The following is a 23312-nucleotide window of genomic DNA, read 5'->3' as shown; positions in this document are numbered from 1 at the left end:
GTCACTGCCACATGAAATTGTAAAGGCTGTAAAAAGGGTCAGAAAAAGAACTGAACAAATTCTTGGACGATACATTTGTCAGTGGTTATTAACTTATTAGTCATAGTTTGGAAGCTTCAGGCTTCCAAAGTTCTTAATCCTTTGATGTGATAGAAGCTACAATGGATTCCCACTAGGATACATGTTCAGTATATGTTGTGTTTCCAGGAGGGCACATATTCCGTTTAAATTGTATTTCTTAACTCATCTCGTAAGTGGCTAGTAATGCATATCTAGATCATTCCAATATGGCAGGTCTTATGAGTAAAGTCTTAGTTACCTCATGATTTTTAAATAGGTCAAAAATTTTTATTTTGATGGGTTTAATTTTTTTGCTATGTTATTTTCTGTTAACTGGATGGATACTGTTGTTTGAAAGTTGGTTGAAAAGGAAAGTGAATTCATACTAATGCTTAACACATGTTTTCTAGTAATTGTTTACAATAAGTTGCATCCCTTTTTACACAGGAGACGTATGAGAATATTCCAGGTCAATCTAAGATCACATTCCTCCTACAAGCAATCAGGAATACTACTGCTGCTGAGGAGGTATGTCTCAATAACCTTTGAATTCTGCGGATTTTCAAGGGAACTTGGGAAAGTGGGGAAGAAATTGATGCCAGTCATTTTGGGATAAATGAACAAGTTGGGCATTAACTGAATCATCTTAATTTACTGCACATTTGTAGAGGGACCATTCATCTAGTTTGCTGCATGTCAAGTCCACTTGCTGAGACTTTTTGATGTAGGATATTTAGTTTCAGAAGTAGTCTTTCATAAGTGACTGCTTAGATCTCCATTGTTTTCTGGTTTTGTGTTTTGCTTAATGAATGGGTTCTTTCCTTAAAATGTGTAACTAATATATGACTGTTACTGTGATGTTCCTTAAAGTTACAGTTGAGAAATGCTTTCATTTTTGGGGTCCTGTACTTAAATCTGTTAAACTTATGCATCATCTGAATCTTCTTGTGCTTCTAAAATCCAAATTGGGGGAAGATACTGTAGCAGTTGTTTTGCATGTTTTATTCAGATGGCTTTTACATTTTGTCCTATTTAGGGAGGATATGCTCATTAAGTCACCTAGCAGTGAGAGACACTGAATGGAGAGCAGTCTAAGCACTATACAAAATTCTTCTGTGGGCATACACTAACTGTGCCTATTAGTTATTCCTTAATTTTGTTAAGGCTCACACACTTTAGCAATTGGGTATAGTATTTCTTGGTAAAACTGTCATTCATTTGTATACACAGAGTGAAGGACTACTAAGCTTTCAAGATCTTACAAACTCCAGAGTCACTTAAAAGTAAAAACATTTGACTTTTTTTTTTCAACTGTAGAGTTTTACTGAACAAGGGAAGGATGTAGCACATGGAATTTCCGAACAATATTATAAGGAGAGTATAAGTGTGCTGTTTCTCTCTGGATAATGATCTCTTCTGGTAGATTTTATTTAGTTTAGAGGTAGATGGTATTTGTGCTTTTTAATGCTTGGTAAGTATCAGCTTACTGATACTGATGCTTATCTATGTACAAAGCAGTGTTGTTCTTCCAGAATCCTTCAATATTATGTTAGCAACTTGGTTGCATAAGAGCTGTGTAGTTTTCCCTCCTGCCCCTCTGAGATGTTTCAAATGATAGAGAGCTGTGGAGCAGTCTCTCCTGTATTTAAATTTGCCATGAAAAATAAGATCTACTGCTGCCCCTTCTTCATCAGAAGATACTACTATGCCCTAGAACTCATAGCTCCATTGCACATGCTTCTGTTTTGTATTGAATACATTTCATAGGTCTGAGTAGACAACTACTAAGTCATGCTTGTGTAAATAAATACTTGCTCCATATATTTACTGATTTTTATTCCGTTTACATCAGTGAAGGAACTAGCCAAGTCTAAATCTTGTTCAGAATCTTGCCAATAACTTGGCTTCCAACTTACTCAAGTGCAAAGAAACTTTTAACCTGTAGAAGTTACTCTTACCAAAGACATCAGAGGTTAACATTTGTAGAATAACTTGACATTTAACTCCACCAATGGATAAATCAAAGAAAGGTTTAAATGTTAGCTCATGAATTAAGTAGACATTAGGTGTTGAACTTGGAAAATCCTGGTTAACAGAACCTGTGAACAACATCTCTTCCCTGTAAATCTAAATATATAGTAGCCTATTTAGAGCCTAAGTGAAGTTATCCCCATGACTGATACAAACATTGCATTTAAGCATGCAGGGAAGCATTCTGTGCGTGTTCAGTGTGGTGCTGGTATGAACAGCTAGGCACATTGTGTCTGCATATGTTTCATGCAGATCCAAACGCTGGGCAGAACAAGTGCGTATGTCACCAGTGGACAGGGCTTTGGGCCTGGTGTGTGTCATCTGAGCACATCGAATGTACCAGCATCACTGAACACAGGCTGCTGGAAGAAGCCTTAGAACTTCAAGGATCTAAGCCCAGGCTATGGGAAAGCTGGGTTTAGATCCCTGTTCATCCTGAAGCCCCTGTGTCCTGAAGCTTTTCACCCTCCCAGGAAAAATAGGCTGAAGAAAATACTCCATCCTGTTTGCAGGAGCTGAGCTGCTGTGTTGTAGAGAATACAAGATTCATAGGACTATTTGGACAGCAGTTGAGGGAATCCTGACTCTGCAACCTAGTAATTTGGGCATTTAAATGGAGAAACAGGGATTCGGATCCTGTTCCCAGGACCCCCCTTGCATTTAACATGGAAAAAACCCCATTAAGCTAATAATTATTTTAAAAACTAACTGTATAACAGGTTTTCTCCTTCTAATCAAATGCCTAAACTGTGGAAATAATCACCTCCTCCCTCTGTTCTCATTTCATATTTTCCAATAGCAGAGTAACACTGTTCACAGAAGCGGAGGGAAGCGCATGACCTAGGAGTTAGAACGCTTCTCTGCCAGGTGACATGCGAGTTTGTATGCCTCAGGCAAAAGATGGGCTTGAACCCGCATCTCCAGCTTCCTGAACCTGTAGTCTCACTCCTATGAAGTTAGGACTCTACTTCTTCCCATGCAACTGCATTTTAAAGGGTTGAACAAAAGGTTGTATATGTTGAGTTCATTTGATGATTTTTATTCTCAGAATGTGTCTGAGGTGTTAGAGGCTTCTTCCTTTACGTTTTTGATTTACCACCTAAATCTTAGAGAGGAACAGAAGTTCTGCATGTTCTCCTGCATTTGTTTTCTTCCTGGTTAACTCTAGATTGTCAATTTTCAATTGTGTCCTAATTTACACTTGACTGTTTTCAAGCACTGTGAAATAAAGTAACAAATGCTGTGTAAAACTGTTTCTGCTGTACTCGCAGCCATCTTAGAGGGCTCTGACCTTTCCCTTCTCTCTCTCAGTATTGTCACATGAAGGGGTTGTGTTTCTTAGTCTGAAAACGACTGCTGTGGGCAGCTTCCTGTTCAGCATTTGGAGGGGAAGGAAGGCAGCCCATGGACTTCTGATGCACCACAGTTCTGCCTTTGAGTTGCATGTGGACCTCAGGCACTGTGTGCTTTGAACTCTACATGGGGCTGGACCCCTGAATGTGGTTGTGCAAGTCCATCTTTGGATCATGTCCTAAATATTGATTGCTTCCATCCATGCATGTTTTTCTCCTTGAGGACTTAAAAGGAGCAGTAAAACAAAAGTAAAAATCACTGTGACCGTGCTGCACAAGATAATCAGTCTTTTTCTTACAAAATGTAAGATTACCTAGACACTTCACCAGTGGAGAACCTGGTATCCCAGATTTCTGTTCGTAATTCTGCTACCCAGCTCAGCAAGTTGGTTTTCTTCTTGTGCCTTGGTTCCATCATCTGTAAAGTCCTAGAACATTTGAAAAGCACTGTAAATGCTATTAATAAGAAGCGGTTTGTTGAAATTTGAGTATTATGACTACTTTTAATGTTAATACCTTTGATGTTCCACTTGTATGTAAGCACCTCAGTAATTTAGACATACAGAAGAATCCAATGCTAGGAAGGAATTCTGCTTTTTTATGCTTCATTGGTAGATGAAAGTTCTTCTTTAGGGTTGTACACTTTATATTGTTCCTGTTCTCATTAAAAAGCTATAGTCACTAAGTTGCAGGATTTTAAAATGCTTGTTTAGGTACATATCTTGTAATACTTAAATATAAAAGAGCCTTTGGTCTGTGTGAAAAATACATACTTTCTTCCTTAAAGAAGAAGAAACAGCCCCAGAGCTGCCATTTATCCAGCCGTGTTCATCATAATTAAATTGACAATGGTGATTTTCATATATAGGTGGATATCTGCTGAGGAAAATGTGGCATTTATTATTAGAAGTCAATTGTTTCTTTGTCACTCCTTCAAACATTTGATTTTGATTTAGGGAATTTGGGAATTTTTTTTCTAAGCTAGTAACAATAACCAGGAGCTAATTAATGTAGTGCTGATCTTGTGTCTTTCTATATGCCTTGATACTTGTTACTTTCACTTCGCAACCAGTCTTTGTTTGTCAGTCTTCTAATATTTTAAATTAAATGCTTCAGAGGTGGAAATTCTTATCTTTGAGACTACGTACTTTATGAAAACAAGCTGTATTCCCTATCTGGCCACCTGTTATTACTTCAGGAAAGGAATGAATATAATGTGAGTTCTGTCATTATCAGATGTCAGAGAATATGCACAGAAACACGAGCCCTGAGTAAGGGTAGACATTGCATTAGAGTTTGTGCCTTGTTTAGTCCCAGCAAACTTGCTCCGCAGTCAAGGTTTCTCCTATGTAAGTTCACCATACTAGTGAGGAAGAACTTCATCTTTCACAATATTTGTGCATCTGCGGATGGGAGAAGGAAAGATACCATTACATTGTGGTACCATGAAACTTTTTGGGCACATTGTTAGTGGGATTCCCAGAAGTGGGGAGGAAAGAATCTTTCTCCTTCATAACTTACATTCTCTGTGTGACAACCTATTGCTAGAGCCCTTGGCTTATGATGGGAGCTACTGCACAGGTGGGCACTGTGGCCCTCTTCACCTGCTGTCTTGCTTAGATCTGCTAGGGAAGATCTGCTAATCCTGCATATATGGTGGCTTTGGTCCACACTGGAGATGTTGAGGAGAAGGAGATAAGGAATGATCTAGAGTAAGGTCCAATTCTAGTCCTTCCTTTCTGCTAGTATAGAGACACTTTGCATGCACCGCTCTTGAGCTGTATAGAAGAGAGCTGGGTAGGTTGGAAAAAGGCACAGTGAGTCTGGAGACTACGGAACATAACAAGAATAGTATCTTGTGTGATGTTCTAGCAATACTTGGTTTTTACAGGGTATGTTAGAAGTTGAGACTTTGCAGCCGTTAGTGTTTCTCAAATATATGCTATGCTGTACCAATATAGTTGAGAGATCTTTTTGAAATTGGACTTCATAAGTTCTGCTGCTCATTGAACATTTTTTAATTCCAAAGGCTGTTATTAATGAAACTGTTTTTCATTCAAGTACACTTTAAGAATATTTTAGGAAAAAAAATGAGTGAATGTTGTGTTGGGTGCTCTTTTTTTGTGAGGATTGAATGTGTAAGGTTTTGTTACATGTGTTAAACTGTAGAAGCTATGGGGATGGTTTTTAATTACTCTTTGTCCTTCTAGAGACACTGGTTAGGGAACATCCTAGTTATTAACTTAGAGTGCTTCATATATATTTTTGCCTTTACTACATGTGTTGCTCTTTTCATTTTGAATTAGCCATGTTTTTTGCTTCTATTTCTTGTATAATTGTAAATACATACAGCTATGTAAATGATGCTGTTGTAGAATGCTGTAGGCAAGCAGGAAGCATGGAAGATTGTGATATGTGGTATTGAGGTGCCTATGCTCAAATGCAAGTTTAAAGAAAAACGTTTCATCGTAGGTCTGCAAAAGGCTGAAAGCTTTGGGTTCTTTTTTTTTTTTTTTTTTTTCAGGGTAGAGTTTTGTTTGTCAAAATCTAACTCTAGGTTCCTGAATTTTTAGCCCGAAGTTTGGTTGTTTGAGAAAGTGAGGGAGGGTTTACAGGTTAATTGTCGGACAAAGTTGTCCCATTAAGTCACTTGTTAATCCAAAAAAACCTGTCTGGATTATAATTATCTCAGCAGGCCATTTAAAATAGAAAGAAGACATGCTTAAAACATCTTTCAGTAATGCAGCTAAGTCCTTAACTGGCCACAAAATATGTCTGAGGTTCAGCTCTAGAAAAAGCCTGAATCTCTCAGTGGATTTTGTGATTATCTCTTTGAAGAGCTGTAATTGTCAGAAACATGGTTGTAAGCTGATGCTTCTTTAGTATGTTTTTACTTACTATCATAATTGTCATCTGTTGCTTTAGAGGTATTCCATTCACCAAACAAGTCTACACAGTGAAAACTTACCTTTTGGAAGCATGATGATGTCTTTCCTCATAAGAGCATGATTATCATATCAAAACATTTTAACATACATACTTTCTTATTCAATAGGCTAGACAAATGGCAGCTGTCCTTCTACGACGCCTTTTGTCTTCTGCTTTTGAAGAAGTTTATCCAGCTCTTTCACCTGATGATCAGACCTCTATTAAAAGTGGATTGCTGTTGATTATTCAGTTAGAAACCCAGTCCAGTATGAGGAAAAAAATCTGTGACATCGTTGCTGAATTGGCCAGGAACTTAATAGGTACTTTATATAAGCTGATATTGTGGTGAAATGTTTTACATATTGATAGTAGTTGTATTTTTATCTCTTGTTCTCTAATCTTCTGTAGATGTTTGCACTTGATGTGCTAACTGATTTAATGGTTTAAAATAAAACCTGGTATTTGTTTATATTATCCTTGATCAGATAAAAATAAGATTCCTTAGCTCTTCTTTTAAATTGCTTGAGTTTAGGTGTGATTGTATTAAGGTTTAGAAATTCAATTTTGTTAAAATTCTCACTAATATTATGCTGAACGTCTGCATCGGTTTTGAGTGCTGTTATATAACTGTAAATAGAGATAATCTGTTCCTGGGTGCCTTTAGATTTAACATTTGATCATATTTTACACTGTGACTTGGACACATCTTCAGATCTTTTTTTTTTTAAATTAATTTTATTAGTCATGACTGATTGCCCTGCACAATTGAGATCTAACCACTCTTAATTTTGCTTATCTTAAAACTTTCTTGTGTTTAATCTAGATGAGGATGGCAACAACCAGTGGCCAGAAGTTCTGAAATTCTTATTTGACTCTGTCAGCTCTCAGAATGTGGGACTGCGTGAGGCCGCTCTACATATTTTCTGGTAAGCTTTCAGACTTTGCTACATTTTTTGCAGGTTAGCCAAATAATGTCTGTAAAAATGTAAGAAAAACTGTCACAACTTAATTAACAAGCAATTATATTTATTTCATTTATTCCGTTTTATTGTGGTTTACTTAACTCTTACATGTACATTTAGTCTGTAGCTTGAACAATGGATGAGTTTAAAATAATGGATAAGGTTAAACTGTGTGAATTTTTATTAACGTTTTGGTCTTTCCTTATCCTTAGGAATTTTCCTGGGATTTTTGGGAATCAGCAGCAACACTATTTGGAGGTCATTAAGAGAATGCTGGTTCAATGTATGCAAGATCAAGAGCATCCATCAGTAAGTTCTTTTCTTATGGTTTTTTTTTTTAACATGTCCTGAGCATAGACACTTAGTGTAGTTGTCTCAAACATAAAGGTTAAAACATAGATTCCAACCAGAGAATTGCATTACCTGACTGATGTACATCTGGAGTTTTGACTATGCCTACTGCAAAACAAAAAGGCCAAGCCTTTTCATGGTCCTAAAGCTGGCTCGCTGGCTTGTGTCTGCCCTGCGTAGGCCCAGACTTTTTTCTAGTAGTTCCACTTGGAGAAACCTACTTGTAGTGGCCCAAAGTAGAGTCAGGGGTTTTAGCCAGCAGCATGAGAGGTCAGAAACTCCTTGTTAAGCTCCTTTTCTGGCCCTTGTGTTTAACGGTATAGATACGTAGTATCTCTACACATAGTATCTGTATACAGTATGTCTCAAAACTCTGAATAAATGACAGCTTCTTGAACTGTTTGTGCCTGCTTTGCTATAAGGGCATGTTAGCAAGCCTTGCTTTTCTGGAAGGCTTCAGATTTACTGATTTGTGCAGATGATTGTACTTTGAAAATGTTTCTCTTGTTGTGGAAAATGCTGGGCAAGGATAGGAAACCCTGCTGTGGTGTATGGGTTCAGTTTACTGCTCCCCCGTGGGTTACTTTTCCTGACTTTTGAAAATCAACTGAGTAACATTTTCTAAAGTACCACAAGTCATGCCTTTAAAGAAGCATGTTTTAAACGCTTAGGTCACACTTTTTGAAAAAATGGGACTTTGACACTTGCATACACATTTGAAATTGGGATGGTAGTTGAAAACAATAGGGTTTTTTCTTTTTTCTTTCATTCAAAAAAAAAACCAAACCCAAAACACCAAAAAAAACCCCAAAACCTAAAATAATAATTAAAAAAACCCTAAACCAGGGAATAGTTGCCATCTTGTAATATGATAAACTTGGTTTGTATCATGGAGGAAATAGATGCTGAAGACCTTCGTTATCACTTTACCTTAATTTGAAGTAAGATGTAAGAGCCCATGGTAAAAACTAATTGCTGTATCTATTAGGCAAATGTAAAAGGGAAATAATAATACAAAATGTAGTTTTAAATAGGCCTAATCTTAAGAGAAAACAAAGGTATGTTTCATTACCAGTTCTTCATGTTTTGTTTCTCTAACCCTGCCTGTCTTCTAGATTAAGACTCTGTCTGCTAGAGCCGCAGCTGCATTTGTGCTTGCTAATGAGCACAATCTTCCCCTACTTAAACATTTTGCAGACTTGCTACCTGGAATCTTGCAGGTGAGAAATCACAAGTAATGCTTAATGTGCCTTCACTCTCTGTATTGACTCTATCCAAACGTCAGTTGTTGGTCTGCAAATTTGTGTAGCATATGAATTTTTGCTGAGACCTGGTTTAACTGTATCTTAGTTTGCTTGACATTAGTCACCAGCAAGATACAGTGGAAACTGATAAGGAATTTTGTAAACGCAAGCTAATTGATAGGGTTCTAAGGCAAATAGTTCAATGCTGATTAATTTATACAGTGTTACCTGGATAAATGAGTTAAAATTATTCGTAAGATATTTAACTCAAAATCATACAGCTTTTAAATTAACCATGATACTGAAATATACTTAAAATATAGGCTACCCTGAGATTTCAAGTAATCAGTAATTGGGAAATTCATTGACCCATGGTATCCTGTATCTTTCCAGTTTAGAGGAAGGTGTAGAATTATTCTGAACAAAGGCTCCCAGAGTAACAACAACAGTGTGGACAAATGATCTTCTAATTGTTTGATAATTTATGAACTTGTGAACAAAATGCCTTCATATAATTTCTGAGGCTGTATTAGATGTCTTTTAGGATGGATGAATTTGAGCAAAAGTTGGAATTCTAGTATAAGGTTGTTTACTTTGGGTGTGGGGGGGGGAGGTCTATTGTAAACCAAACCAGACATAGGAATGGTTTGAGCTCTGAAGGATGACAATTTCACAGTACAAGTTCCCTTTCTATATTAAGAAAAAAGTGGAAAAAGCTAAGTACCTGTGATAACAATGGCAGTGAACTTTTGGTGATTTTAAATTAGGCTAAATATAGGTTGAAGACTGACTTCTTGCTACAGTCAGTACAGCAGGTTCCTGTTGACAGTGCAAGCTATAAACCTTGTCTGTGTGTGCTCTGTGGCAAGCTGAAGAAAAAATGTGCCAAGTTTACTGGCTTCTGCAACCAATGGAATTCTACTTGATCTTAAATGGAAACTGAGAGGAATTTATTAAAATCAACTGAACTTGAAAATGGGCTCTAGTGTGTACAAGATAAGTATTTTGATACTGAGGTCTCTATTTGGTGGTTAGTCCCTGTCTGTGAAAATTGTATTGTTCAAAAATTGTAACTGGCTGCAAGGACTTTGGCTACTGAGTACTGTATGAGTGGGAGTCAGGCAGGATTTGGGCTGGGCATGCTATTTGTCTTGATGTTCAGCGATTAAATAGTATGCTGTTTTTAGAGTTCAGCCTAATAGCCCACTTTGTGTGGTATGAGTTTCGAGGCTACTATTTTAGGTTGTAAAAATACATGCACTTGGCTTGCATTTTCAAGCTTTATTGTGCAAATATAGACTGCAGAACTATGCTATGAAATCTGTCTTTTTAAAGCACTTCTTGCGAGAAGGACTAGATTTTCTGGCTGTGGTAACACAAGATGGGTATGAAGATCTGAGTTTATAAATAGGAGATGGGATGTGTTAGAATAGTGGTGAGTGACCTTTGGAGACAGTTGGATGCTTTTTTTGTTGCTGTTGAAATTAATTTTGTTGAAATATTGGCATGGTAAAAAAGCTAAAAATAAAATTCTGACTTAGCAATTCAGTCCTTTCAGTACAGTTTCTGTAATGGGTATGCTCGAAGTTGAACTTTCAGAACTAATAGTTGAAACTTGTATGCAAGAGATTTATCTTGCAGTAGAGGTAAAAGCAGCTGGAACTTCAACTGACTTCTGTGGTTGTTGGCATTCGATACTACAGAAAAGTGCCTCTGCCTTTTAGGGAACACCGTGCATTTTGAACTTCTTTCTTCAGAAACCTAGTCTTGCTTTCAAAAGCTGTCAAAGTTGCAATGGGTATAAAATACAGAGTTTTACTGAAACTTCTAGTAAATATTACATTATCCTTTGCCAAAATCAGGTGAGTGATAACGATTAGTCCAAAAGGCCTTAACAAAGGTAGATTCCCTTCCCCGCCCCGAGCCCCGATCATTTTTGATACTAGAAGATGCTGCTTCTGTGTTGAAAGCATGGGCTGTTTGAGTAGTGTTATTAAAAGTGATAAGCTCTAGATTGAATTATTAAAAAATACCTAACTGTTGACTTTAAAAACATGTTTCTACATTTGGAAGACACCAGATACTTTGCTAATGAAAATTCCTTTCAAAACCCCAAAAGTATGTTTAAAGGTTGTTTTCTCTTTTGGAGGTTTGGGTTTTTGTGTCCTGCTTCTAGAGTAGTTTTAACTCCATTGAGTAACTGCTGTTTTGATACTTGAGTATCAACCTGGTCAATTAAAAGTAAGTTTTAAATTACTTTTCAGAATGTAGCTATGGGTTAGGAAAGATAATTGCAAAAAGCTTTATTTCTTTTTCTCCTTCCTGCGTCCTATGACTGAGGGCTGAAAGGTCTGCTTTAATTTGGTGGCTCTCCAGAGTTGTCTGGAAAAAATAAATTATTTAATCTTGAGATTCCTGGTGTTTGTATGCGTAAGCTATTCAAAGCTGTCTTGCATAACAGGGAAAAAGGAGTTAGGCTCATTTTCCTTCTTTTGGGCAGACTTTGAGGAATTTTTCTTTATTTAAAACCTGTTTTGAAGTTGTGCTTGTCAAAACATAGTGTGTGTTTTTGCATGTTGGTGCCTCTGATGTGTGACGTTAATTTTTCCTGTGTGTCTGTCTGCTGTGTTAGATTTAAACTAATAATGGTCAAAACTGATGGCATATAACATTGTGAGCCATAACTTACTTGCAGACAACCTGTAGTTTTGTACCCTGCATATTATCTTTTTGTAGTTGTTACGGATTTATGCACACCAGCCACTGTAGCAGGGTCCGAGCCTAGGACCCCACTGAACATGCAAAGTCTGAGTGAAGGCTTCCAATTAGTCTTTTATTACTTCTCAGGTTACAGCTCGAACTGGGTGTCTCTGGAGGGGGACCCCTACCCCAATTCATGCCTCTCAATTATACATGTGCCATCTATCACCCAATCCTCAAGTCCAATCACTTAATTCTGGTCGGTCATATCTTGATTTCTTACTGGTTTTCACTGTGGCTGGGCTGGCCGCCTTCTGTAGTTCTTCATTCTCTTGGAATTGTCTCCTTGGTCCTTACCTTCTTCATTCCACTCATATCTGCCAGATTCAGCTAGTTCTTTGTTCGCAGCATTAGTTTTATCAAAAAGTTCTTGTGGCCTAAGGCTTCAGCTACTTTAGCTACTAATGCTAAACGAGACTATTCAAGAGAGAAGACTACAGTTAATCAAATTTATTCTGTAACAGTGGCCCCATTCATAGTTTTGTTTCTTTTTATTTAATCTTATCTTCATCTTATCTCTTTATAGGCTGTAAATGATTCCTGCTACCAAAACGATGATTCTGTCCTGAAATCCCTTGTAGAAATTGCAGATTCTGTTCCCAAGTACTTACGACCACATTTAGAACCTACCTTGCAACTAAGTCTGAAGGTAAAGCTAGGATTATTTTTTTTTAAATCACTCTTTCTGCCCCAAAACTTTTGTTCTAACTATTTGCTCTAATCTTCTGGATTGTAGTTGTGTGCTGATGCCAGTCTCAGTAACATGCAGCGTCAGTTGGCGCTTGAAGTAATTGTGACCTTGTCAGAAACTGCTGCTGCTATGCTGAGGAGGCATACAAACATTGTTGCACAAGCCAGTAAGTATTTTACTCGTTTTCTTTGTTGAAACAATTTGTCTTCGTTTACAGAGTTAAACTGACTTTGCAGGTGGTCAGTGACAAAACCATGTCTAACTCAGAGTTTGCTGGTGTTGGTAACATGAGGTAACACTGAACTGAGTTTTCTTATGGAGAAAACCCCTTCTTATTATGACTCTTCATAAGTTAACCTGTACTTACGCAGCAACCAGCAATTTGAATAAAAATACAGTAGATTCTTCATTAGGTGTTTCCAAGGAAAATACTACTTTCATGCTTTCCTGCTGGCTTTGGAAATTTGTACTGAAAAATAAAAAAAAATTGATGCATTTAGTTCTGAAGTTCTACGTTTGAAGTTTGGTATGTAGGCCAGATACTCTGTGGTGCTGGCAACTGAAGACTGAAGGAATTCAGCGTGCATGTTGAGCTTCAGTGTTGAGTTAAAGCTGTGAATTAAAACTCAGATGCTTATATAAATTTCTTAGAGATAGTCTAATTGGTATATTTAACGTGCCGTTTGTAAATTCTTTGAAGAGGCACTTTCTTAATCATGCATTATTATTTAAGATGCTAAAAATAACTGTCTTCTGGACAGCCCCAGCAGCAGTGCTGTATGCACTGGTATTTCTCTGCCTCTTAAGCCTTTTTTGTGAGTAGATCAGGACACTGACGCAGCAGCGTAGCCTGCGTTTCGGAAGCATTCTTTTCCCTCCCTGTCACACTTGTACTGTCTAGATTCTTGCTTGTTCTTCTGAAACTTGCATGAAGACAATCTGTTAAAAGGCAACTTTTTTTTTATTTGTGTACTCTGGCTGAGGAAAGTTGCGTGTATATGTGTCACTAAAATAATCACAGAACTTCTGGAAAATGTTGTAAGCTGGATCTGCTTGGCTTAAGTGTTTAAACTACTGACTAGAAGTTTTGTTTACTTGTAGAATAGTTTGGGGGGTTTTTTTGCACTTTTTAGGGTGTTTTTTTTTTTTTTTGTTGGTTGTTTTTCTGTGGGTGTGTTTTGTTTGTTTGTTTGGAATTTTTTTAAGAACAGATTCTTCCAGAATATATTTTGAAATTTGAAAATGTTTAGAGTGCTGTGTGGCTTGTTGGGAATATTAACGCTTGACACTTCTGTCCACCAAATCATTACAAGCTTCTTATCTGGTCAGGCAGCACAGTGAAATACCTCATATCTCTTTAGAATGTATTACTTTTATATTGGGTTGCTAGTTGCTGTTTAGGCATGAAATATTTGTATTAAGATAAGGTACCATGTGGGAATGAAATGCCTTTGGTTTGCAACCCATTGTAAAATTGCTCTTAACATTAATGAAACACTAAGGTGAAAGACATCTATTTTGCAGAGCTAGTAAAGCAGTTACATTCAGAGAATGATAAAAAGGTAGCCAAAAAAGATCGCTTTTGTCTTGGTTTTGTGACTTAGTTGAAAAGGCTTTCTGTTTTCGTTCAACTAAAAAGTTGCCAGATCACTTGATCCTCACAGCTAGAACTGGGCCTTAAGCAAAACTGTCATTTTCTGCTGGTTTTACTGAATATAACATGATGCTCATTTAGGAGTTAGTCTGTGTCCTGTCTACGGGTTTACTTCTCAGGAATTCCGTTTCGGTTCAGACTTCTCTCCTTGAGCTCCATATTCAAGATAAGAGTGTTTGATTGCTCTTTCCCTAGAAATTAGAGCTGCAGCCTATCTTTGGCTGTAGTTTTCTCAGTCTCCAGAAAATGGAGAGTCTCAGCATACTCTGACAAGAAGCAGGCTTAGTGGGCTCACCCTTACCTTGTTTGTAAACAGCCTGTATGTTGGCAAGTGTTATATTTTTGAGGGCTTGTTGGGACAACATTGAAACTTTAATGCACAACTCTACATTTAAAGAGAAAAATTCTTTGTGAAACTATACTTACTGGCAACTACATTCATATTAAACATCAAGAAGAAACAACACATTTACAAGCTTTTGCAGGTTCTGGATATAATGATGGCCAGACAGCTTTGGATGACAGTTTGTTCTCAACCTTGCTTTTTAGTAGCAATGCACACTATCACATCAGTTTTTGGAACCATGTAGTATTTGTGGCAGATGATGGTTGACCTCCATGTTTCAGAGGTGTGACGATACATCATTTTCAAGTGTACTTAAAAGTGTCTGTGTCTGAAAAGCTTCTGGGCTATAATACTTTTTTTTTTTTTGAGGAAGTTTGATTCAGTGACTAGTAAGTATATAGAATTCTGACATGTGGGCATTCATGCTAGAGAGTTCGTAGTGTCCATTAAGTTATCTCTGAAGGTTTTTCAGCAGTGGTATAATATCTGGCTGAAGATGTGTAGGCACATCAAGCAAATCAATCCATAATTTGATCTTCTCTTGATACTTGCCCCACAATGCTGTCAGTGAGCAATATTTTCTTCTGTCATCTGTTGACCATAAGATGTATGGTGAGGTGAGTTTGCTTACGGTTGTGCCTCTATTGTGGATTATAATAGTGTAAATACATTATGAAATTCACCAGTTGCAGTATACCTAATCAGTTGCACTAGATCTCATCATCGGCATGGACTACTGTATGCCTACAAGTTTTTGAGGTAGGTTGCCGTAAAGAACAGTTAACTAAGACGCCGATCTTCGAGATGTGTGGTAGACTGTCCAAAAAAGATTCTTAAAGCTCAGAGGTTGACTATTTGACTGAAAACTTTTGTTTCCAGGGCAAAGTGAAGCTTTTTTTGCATAAATGATGTTGAATTCAAGCAACTTCTCTGAGCGGTTAGTGTAATATGAAGTAAAGAATAGTTAAGAGCACCTTACTTTGCTCTGAAAGTGCAGGGTACACACTTCACCCCTTGGGCTTCCGAAGTGCACAGGAACAGGCAATCTACAGAGGTTAGAAGTAGTAAAATGATAGATTATCATGTGCAAGATATTTTCATGATACAAAAAAGAAATTTTAGATTAAGTGGGGAAAAATCTCAAGTTCTAAACTATTACCTTATTGTAAAAGTAAAGCTTTATGCTAAGTGACCACTGCACATATAGTTACCAAAATTTTTCATGTTAGTAAAACTAAGGGTTGAGTATTATTATTCCAAATGTTCAAAGGATGATGTCAGGGTTTCAGAAAAAGGAATGAAGTGTATCTGAGTTCTTAAAGCATATAATACTATTTTTAACTCTTTCAAGGAACTTAGACTTTATTGAGAAATTTACTTTCTATAATCTTCACGATTTAAAAAAGTCTTACGTTGTGCTATGAGTCTTGGTAAGAAATACACTCTATTTTTACTGTTGATTTGAATGTTCTAAAAATACTCTTCTGAAAATCTGTTCTGAATTTGCTTATGAAGTTTGACAGACTCTCTGCTACTGGAAGAAGAGTTCTTTTCCTCAATGTTGGGTTTTTTTTTTTGAAAGGAGAGAACTTAAAATTTAAGGTTGTTATTTGAGAACCTGTTTTAAGAAAGCAACCTGAGTTTAAAACCTATTTTTTTCAGTTCCTCAAATGTTAGCAATGATGGTTGACTTGGAAGAAGATGAAGATTGGGCAAATGCAGATGAGCTTGAAGATGATGATTTTGACAGGTAATTATGAAACTAGTTGTTTCAATCTATTATCAAGATTCTGTAGCTAAAGGCAGGTCTTAAGTGCAGGATGCAAATGACTGCAGTGCATTACTTCTTCTTTACACAAGTAACTCTAATTTTGCTCCCTCAGTCTTGAGCAGTATATATGACAGTTCTCAGGCAGTTCATATGTAGGTTATTTAGGTACTGTTCAGCAAGTAAGCAAATTCTTTCAGTATTCCTGTGTTGCTGTACTTCTACAAGTTGCATGTCCTCTTGTCTGCTGTTTTGCACTGTTTTAGCTTTTCAAACTTTTGTTTCTTTGTCATTTATGTTATTCAGTTCAGAAGTCAGTGCTTCCTAACACTTCAAATTGCGGGCTTATCCTGAAGTTAGCTGGAACCAAAGCTGAAGGATACTGACCTGTTTAATCATCTACAACCAATCTCTTCATATTTTTCTATCTGTGCCCTTGAAAAGGTGGTGTTAAAGAAAAAGCTGCTTACCCTTGAAAGGACATCAGAATGCATAGTGGAATTCCTTGCTGGATTTCATCTAGCTCAAAAATATTATGATTTTGCTATTATTTTAAATCCCTTGGTATGGCTAGCAATAGGTTATCTTGCTGTGTCTTAGGTGAGAAAGATCTGCTAAAGATGTCAGTCTTTCTGATTTGCTTACTCCTGGGTGCTTTGTAGCTTGCTCCAACTTTTCACTGGATATCAGGCATGTAAAGACACATGCAAAACCAATACGTAGGAATTTATAGAAGAACCTGTTTAATCTCTGCTTGATTTGGAATACTTGTTTTTTCTCCCCTTCATCATGGAATTGAATGTAAGTTTTCCTTTTTCACCCTCTCACATGGTAGGCCAGAACCTTTTAAACTGTTTTGTTTCCCAACTTTGAAATTTTGCCATACAGGTAGAACTATCAGACACCAATGCATTCAGGTTTGTCCTTTCATTCAGCTAAATTTCAAGAGGAAATAAAATATTAAAGTTCAAACCCTTGTCAAGCCTTTCAGGGTGTGGAAGTTTATTCAGACAGCCTCCTTTAGGCAGCTTAGTAAGTACTCTGAATCATCCCCTTGAGGCATGCCAATTTCTCTTTATTGTCACCAGAGTAACTTTGTTCTTCCAAACAGAAGTTAGCTGCCTATGGATTTGAGAGTGAAAGTTTTTCTTTTTTGTTACAAGTTGCAAGTTGAGCAAGCAAAGATCAGAAAACAAGTTTTGCGTGGCAACCTTAGCCTAAAGGAGAAATGTAGTTCCTTTGGCCCTCCAAGTAATAGGAGAGCTTGAGTCTTAAACACAAAATACTGGGCATCAGCTAGTCTCTGGTGATTGTGTGGGTGGCATTAGTTTTTTCTTGTAGCAGGTTCACTCACATTACTATGTGTTTCCCACCACCTAAGTTCACCTTTGTGGAGACTTGTTGATTAGCTGACGTGCATACTAACCTCTTCTGGTGCTTGAGTCTTTATAGCTGTATAAGACGACTGGAATTTCTGTGCAGTCTAAGAAACAGGCTAATGATCATCAGGCTGTAGCCTAGTTAGGGTGTGTTCGGATCTGACTAAAGGGGATGTGAGTCAGCCTACAGCAAAGCATCAGGGAATATTTTAGTATTTCCAGTTTTCTGTTGCTCTGACATCATAGAGCAGTGAAATTCTAAAGGAGGAAAAGGGTAATCCAACTTCCTCTTGTCCTGGCAAAAGCCTGGCGAACATCTCAGGGAGGTATGTTGTAATTTTCAGGGAGGTATGTGGCAATTTTTCTAGGATATACTATCTTTATTTCCTCAAATTGAATGTATGAATTAGTGGTGGAAGGAGAGAGCGCAAGGAATGTCATTTCAGATGAAAGTTGCCATTAACTTCGGTGAGTATGCTCCAATCTAAACCTGTGTGCCCATGCTCTGTTATCCTGCTGGTGGTGCTTCTGTTTGTCCTGAATCTGAGGAATAAATACAGTACTGTCAATATCTCTGCGCAAACACCTTTGATCACAGTATGTGAGTTTCTAGACTGTTTATGGTTTGTAATAACGCCTGTGGATTCAAGCATAATAGTTTGAAGACCTCTGTTTTTGACCCAGCTGATGGATACTTGAAAGAGGAGGGAGATTCATCCCTTTCTGAACCATTACTCAGTTTTTCCATCAGCAGGTGTGTCTAGGATGGACCTTGAGTAGTGTAACAGTAGTTAGCTGTGTCCTGGGAACTTTTTTGCTTTTCTGTAGGGAATAATTCTGTTGGGTGGAACAAGTCACCTTACATAGATGTTTGGCTATTCTCACTTCTGGAACTAGCTGAGAGTCACAAATTCCTCACCTAGACTGAATGTTTTCTGCCCAAATTGGTGGCAAGAGAACATGCTACTAGAGTGCTGGTACTGCAGCCACACAGGAAATATCTCTTATGTGCTAAAGCTTCAGTTCTACTGGTTCACCTCATTTGTAGCAAGTCTGAACTGGTTTGTGTTCTCATGACAAAAAGATGCTGGCCATCATTACTGCTTAATTCATTGCAAACTTACTTTACAGCTTTCTAGGTATGTGTAATTGTTGCAAAATTCAGTCTGTACCTTCAGTGCAAGTATGGCCGAAGTTTCTGTGGTACAAGACTTTTTCGGTGGGCTACAGAAAAGAAATATTTAAGTGGAGGGCAAATAACTGTTTTGTGACCAAAGCATCTGTGGTGTGTGTGCTTTTAGGTTTGGGTATGCCTTATTTACTTATGGAGGCTCACGTGTATACAGATGGCAAAAGTTTGAAAACTAGAACTGTAGGAAAGGGCACTTCTGTGCCCTGTTGGACTGTTTGTTTTATTGTAGATATCAAACCATTGATATTTCTGTAACTGATGTTTAGCAATGCCGTTGCTGGGGAGAGTGCACTGGACAGGATGGCATGTGGTCTTGGAGGAAAACTTGTTTTACCTATGATTAAAGAACATATTATGCAAATGCTTCAGAATCGTAAGTAACTGCAATTTTTTAACAACTCTATTCTTTCCAGGAAGTCGGATACCTCTTAGGTCTTCCTGTTTAGCTGCTTAATATATTTTATACACTTCTACTTCTGATTTCAGCAGCAAAAACTGTAAATGCTGTGAACTTGGAAGATTATACCTTTTCTTAGGCTGGAATTTATTAAACTTATGTACAGCACATTACAACTTTTTGCTGGACCATGGGCAGCTGAATGAGATGTCAAAACCAAAACAGTACATTTTTTTTAAACTCAGTCTGTGAATTAAATTTACATAAGGGAATACTTTTTTCTTGCTTTATAATATTCTGTCTAAATCAATATACAATGCCCCACAGTACCTTAAGTGTGCCTAAACTGCCACCTGTTATTCTGTAGCTTTTTTGTTGTTTCTTCAGAAATGCTGCATTTAAGTGAAATTTTAATACATTACATTTCATAGAGGAAAATTTGTTCTGTGTTTTTTTTCCTTGGAATTTGATGGACCAAAATATAGCAGAAGTCTGTGGTATGCTGATTTTAATATTTGTTTCATGAGGTGGTTCCATATATTCTTATCAGTTGCTTTGTATGCTTCTATTCTTAAAATACATGTAATCCTTGCTCAGGCAACCATTCAAAAACATATTGTGTGTTTGCTGCATACACTTCCAATTGACCTTTGCTTTGAGCCTTTGAAGTAGAAGATAATGCAAAAGTTCTGGGTGCTTTTCCTACCTTAATGATTTAAAACCCAGTCCAAAAAAGATTGTCACCATATTGGATACGGAATATAGGGCTACTCAAGGTACCACCTGCAGAGTGTGAACGCTTATAAAGTCTGTTTCAAGTTTTTTGGTAAAGTAAGTTTTATTTTGGAAACAGATTAACCTGCCTCTTCCAATGCTAATAGCTTCAAGGCTAGCAAATGCCTGGTTTTGTAGTACCCACAAAAAGGTGTGGAGTTTAGTGTCTGTAAGACCTGACTCCTGTGAACAGGAGAAGTCATGCAGTTGATGCCTGATGCTTTCTTTCTGCTGGGTCAGACCTTCCCATAACTATTAGTACTCTTTGGAAAAGGGAAATGCTGTAGATATCATTTGGCTCAGAGGCTTTCGCTAGTAGGGAGTTGGGGGAAAGATGAAGACGTTTAGATTAAAACATCATTGATACTCTTGGAAATCAAACTTTCCTTTCTCCTATCCCCACCACTTTCCTCACAAATGTTTATTGAAATAATTCAAAATTTCTGGGTTTGGATGGGATAGCCAGATGGTCCAAACATGATTGCACTTCATTTTGCAGTATCATTAATTTCAAGTCTGGAATGCATGCTAATAGTAACACAGTGAGAGTAACAAGAGGCACAGGCTGAACTAGGAACATCCAATGAACTTAAATAGCAGCAAAGTAAACTGCTTCTTCACTGTACCTTCTGTCAAGATGATATTTCATCTCATCCTGATCAGACAGAAGCTTAAGTGTAAGGATTCCAATGCTCTGAACTGTGGTGATGTTCACTCCAGGAATTTAATACATTACCAGATATAATGAAATCTCACATTATTTTGGGAAAGAAGTTCTGTTGCATGCCTTTCCCACAGGCTGTTTGATAAACCTGTTTGTTGTTCTGGTGTTCTTTTCTGTAATCCCCATGCTTTCTAGCACAGAGAAAGATTGTGTGAAAATAAATAAATAAAAGAAATTGGAGTTTCTCCTCTGTTTCCCTGGCCTAAATTAAAAGGAGAGGGGTGTGAAAGATCCATTTCAACAGTACCCGCTAGCCTGAGAATAGGCTAATAGGACTTGAAGGGAGGGAAAGCTTTACATCCCTAAATGGAATGTTACTGTTCTTAAATGGTCTTGGGAGACTGCTGAAAAGTTTAGCTCTGATTATTTATTTGTTTTAAATTTGGATATTGTTTGGTTCACTAGACCTTTTTCCCTTCCTGACCTAAAGAGGAGGGTATAGGCTGTTTTGATATCGTTAAAAAAAAGAAGTGGGGTGAGGGAAAAAGAAATACTGTCTTGATGTTTCCCTGATTAGTTCATTTAATGAAAATGCAGTTCCCAGGTTTTAGTACCATGTGTATACTTGTATCAGCAGTTTAGAATTCTTTTTTCTAGGTCTGGATTTGGCCTGCATTAGGCACTGAAATTTTTGTGCATCTCTAAGTATGTATGAGGAAAAGTGAAAAGTATTTAACAAATTAAGTAGATGCATCAATTTCCCTTCCCTCTTCTATTCTTCGCTCTTCCTCCTCCTGTCCCATCCCCCCCCCCCCCAAAAGGCTATTTGACTTTGTGGTGCTTTGTAGTTTCCAAAACGAATAATATTTATTTTATTTTTACTCCTCTGTAGCTGACTGGAAATACAGGCATGCTGGCTTGATGGCACTCTCAGCCATTGGAGAAGGTTGTCACCAACAGATGGAGGGAATTTTAAATGAGATAGTTAATTTCGTTTTACTTTTCCTTCAGGATCCTGTGAGTCTAATTCAATTAATTATTTCAAAATGTTTTCATTTCTGCTCTCATGACTGCTTGCTAACTGTTTGAGGGGAATACTTTTTTAGCATCCAAGAGTAAGATATGCTGCTTGTAATGCTATCGGACAAATGGCAACGGACTTCGCACCTGGTTTTCAAAAGAAATTTCATGAGAAGGCAAGTAGTAGAATAGTCAAAAAATGGTAAAACCATGCCCCTTTCAGAAACTTGTTTTTCTGAAAATGAACACATCTGTTTCAGGTGATAGCAGCTCTTCTGCAAACCATGGAGGATCAAGGCAATCAGCGTGTTCAAGCCCATGCAGCTGCAGCACTCATAAACTTCACTGAAGATTGTCCCAAGTCACTGCTTATCCCATATTTGGATAATCTAGTGAAGCACCTTCATTCCACTATGGTGATAAAATTACAAGAGGTATAATATACTGGACAAATTGCTTCACAGAGGGTGATCTGTCACATAAGCAGAATAAGTTTAACTGAACTAAGATGTCTGAAATAAGCCAGTAGATGTATCTGCTGGTCTTGTTATAAACTGACAAGAATTAGGATACATACAAGAGAGTTTTTTAGATTTGGCATACTTTTAACTAAAATATGTGCTTTGGAAATATAATGCTTTATTCTTCCTCTTTCCAAGTTGATACAGAAAGGCACTAAGCTAGTTTTGGAGCAAGTTGTGACTTCAATTGCATCAGTTGCAGATACAGCAGAGGAGAAGTTTGTTCCCTACTATGACTTATTTATGCCCTCTTTAAAACACATTGTTGAGAATGCCGTTCAGAAGGAATTAAGACTTTTAAGAGGAAAGACAATTGAATGCATCAGCCTAATTGGTCTTGCAGTTGGTAAAGAAAAGGTAAGCTTAGATGTTATCTAATGGTCTAAATATATTTTAAAGCACCTTTGTTTTCTATGCTGTTAACACTGAGTATATTCACTTGTTAAACATAGAGCTGTGTTGCTGATTTCTGTTTGTCTTCATGTTTTCATTTCTGAGGTAACTGTCTTTCTGTTTAGATTCACAAATTCAGACTATAATCTTATGAAAATATTACAGCTTAAGTTATTCTTGTCACATTGAACAATGTTGAAAACAAGCTTTCTTCTTTCTTTTTGGTTTTCTCTTTTTTTGCCTTAAGAGAAATACTGGAGCATGTCATTTAGGCAGTGTCAGAATGACAAGTAAAATGTATGTAGTTGAAAGGAAACTTAGCGCTTTTTTTTGTATGGATACCTGAAAAAATTTAAATGTGCTTGTAATAGAACTTTTGAAGTACTTGTTTGTCATGAGGCTTGATGGGCAGGGTCTTTTTCTTGATGGTAATTGGTTAAAATGTGTGTCTCAAAGTAACGAGAAGCAACTGTGAAGGACTATATGAGAGCCTAAGTGATGTTCTTGTAGCAACTTCACATTACGTTTTATAGATTTTCATTTTATGGAGTGAAGAAAATGGAAAATCACACTTTGAAGTAAAATAATGTGACGTACACAGTACAAAAATACTAATAGCCCCCAAATTATCGCCCTTTCCTTTGACTTAGAAGGCCTACCACTAAACTTACCATTCATGCAGCTAAATTTTAAACAGATTTTAAACATAAATAATGTTTAATAAGTTATTCTTGGAGGACTACTGGGAATGTGGGGAGTGAAAAGAGGATAGTTGTAACATCATTGGGGCATCTGATGTGACCTAAAATATTACTAGCACATGAG

At 37.2% G+C, this 23312-nt stretch overlaps 1 protein-coding gene across 1 annotated transcript in view; it reads left to right on the top strand.

The window, feature by feature from the left end:
* IPO5 (importin 5) overlaps nucleotides 1-23312 on the top strand; it is a 44120-nt gene that overhangs the window by 4341 nt on the left and 16467 nt on the right. The window contains exons 2-14 of the mRNA XM_064440655.1: nucleotides 508-588; nucleotides 6499-6691; nucleotides 7195-7297; nucleotides 7546-7642; nucleotides 8800-8904; nucleotides 12215-12337; nucleotides 12425-12545; nucleotides 16042-16129; nucleotides 18985-19091; nucleotides 21446-21570; nucleotides 21660-21749; nucleotides 21834-22007; nucleotides 22233-22451. Coding sequence (XP_064296725.1) covers nucleotides 508-588; nucleotides 6499-6691; nucleotides 7195-7297; nucleotides 7546-7642; nucleotides 8800-8904; nucleotides 12215-12337; nucleotides 12425-12545; nucleotides 16042-16129; nucleotides 18985-19091; nucleotides 21446-21570; nucleotides 21660-21749; nucleotides 21834-22007; nucleotides 22233-22451 — 1626 coding nt within the window. The remainder of the gene's footprint in view (nucleotides 1-507; nucleotides 589-6498; nucleotides 6692-7194; nucleotides 7298-7545; nucleotides 7643-8799; nucleotides 8905-12214; nucleotides 12338-12424; nucleotides 12546-16041; nucleotides 16130-18984; nucleotides 19092-21445; nucleotides 21571-21659; nucleotides 21750-21833; nucleotides 22008-22232; nucleotides 22452-23312) is intronic.

Source organism: Phalacrocorax carbo, chromosome 1, assembly GCF_963921805.1.
Source record: "Phalacrocorax carbo chromosome 1, bPhaCar2.1, whole genome shotgun sequence".
NCBI lineage: Eukaryota > Metazoa > Chordata > Aves > Suliformes > Phalacrocoracidae > Phalacrocorax > Phalacrocorax carbo.
The sequence above is the reverse complement of the archived record's forward strand: the minus strand, read 5'-3'. Positions and strand labels throughout refer to the sequence as shown.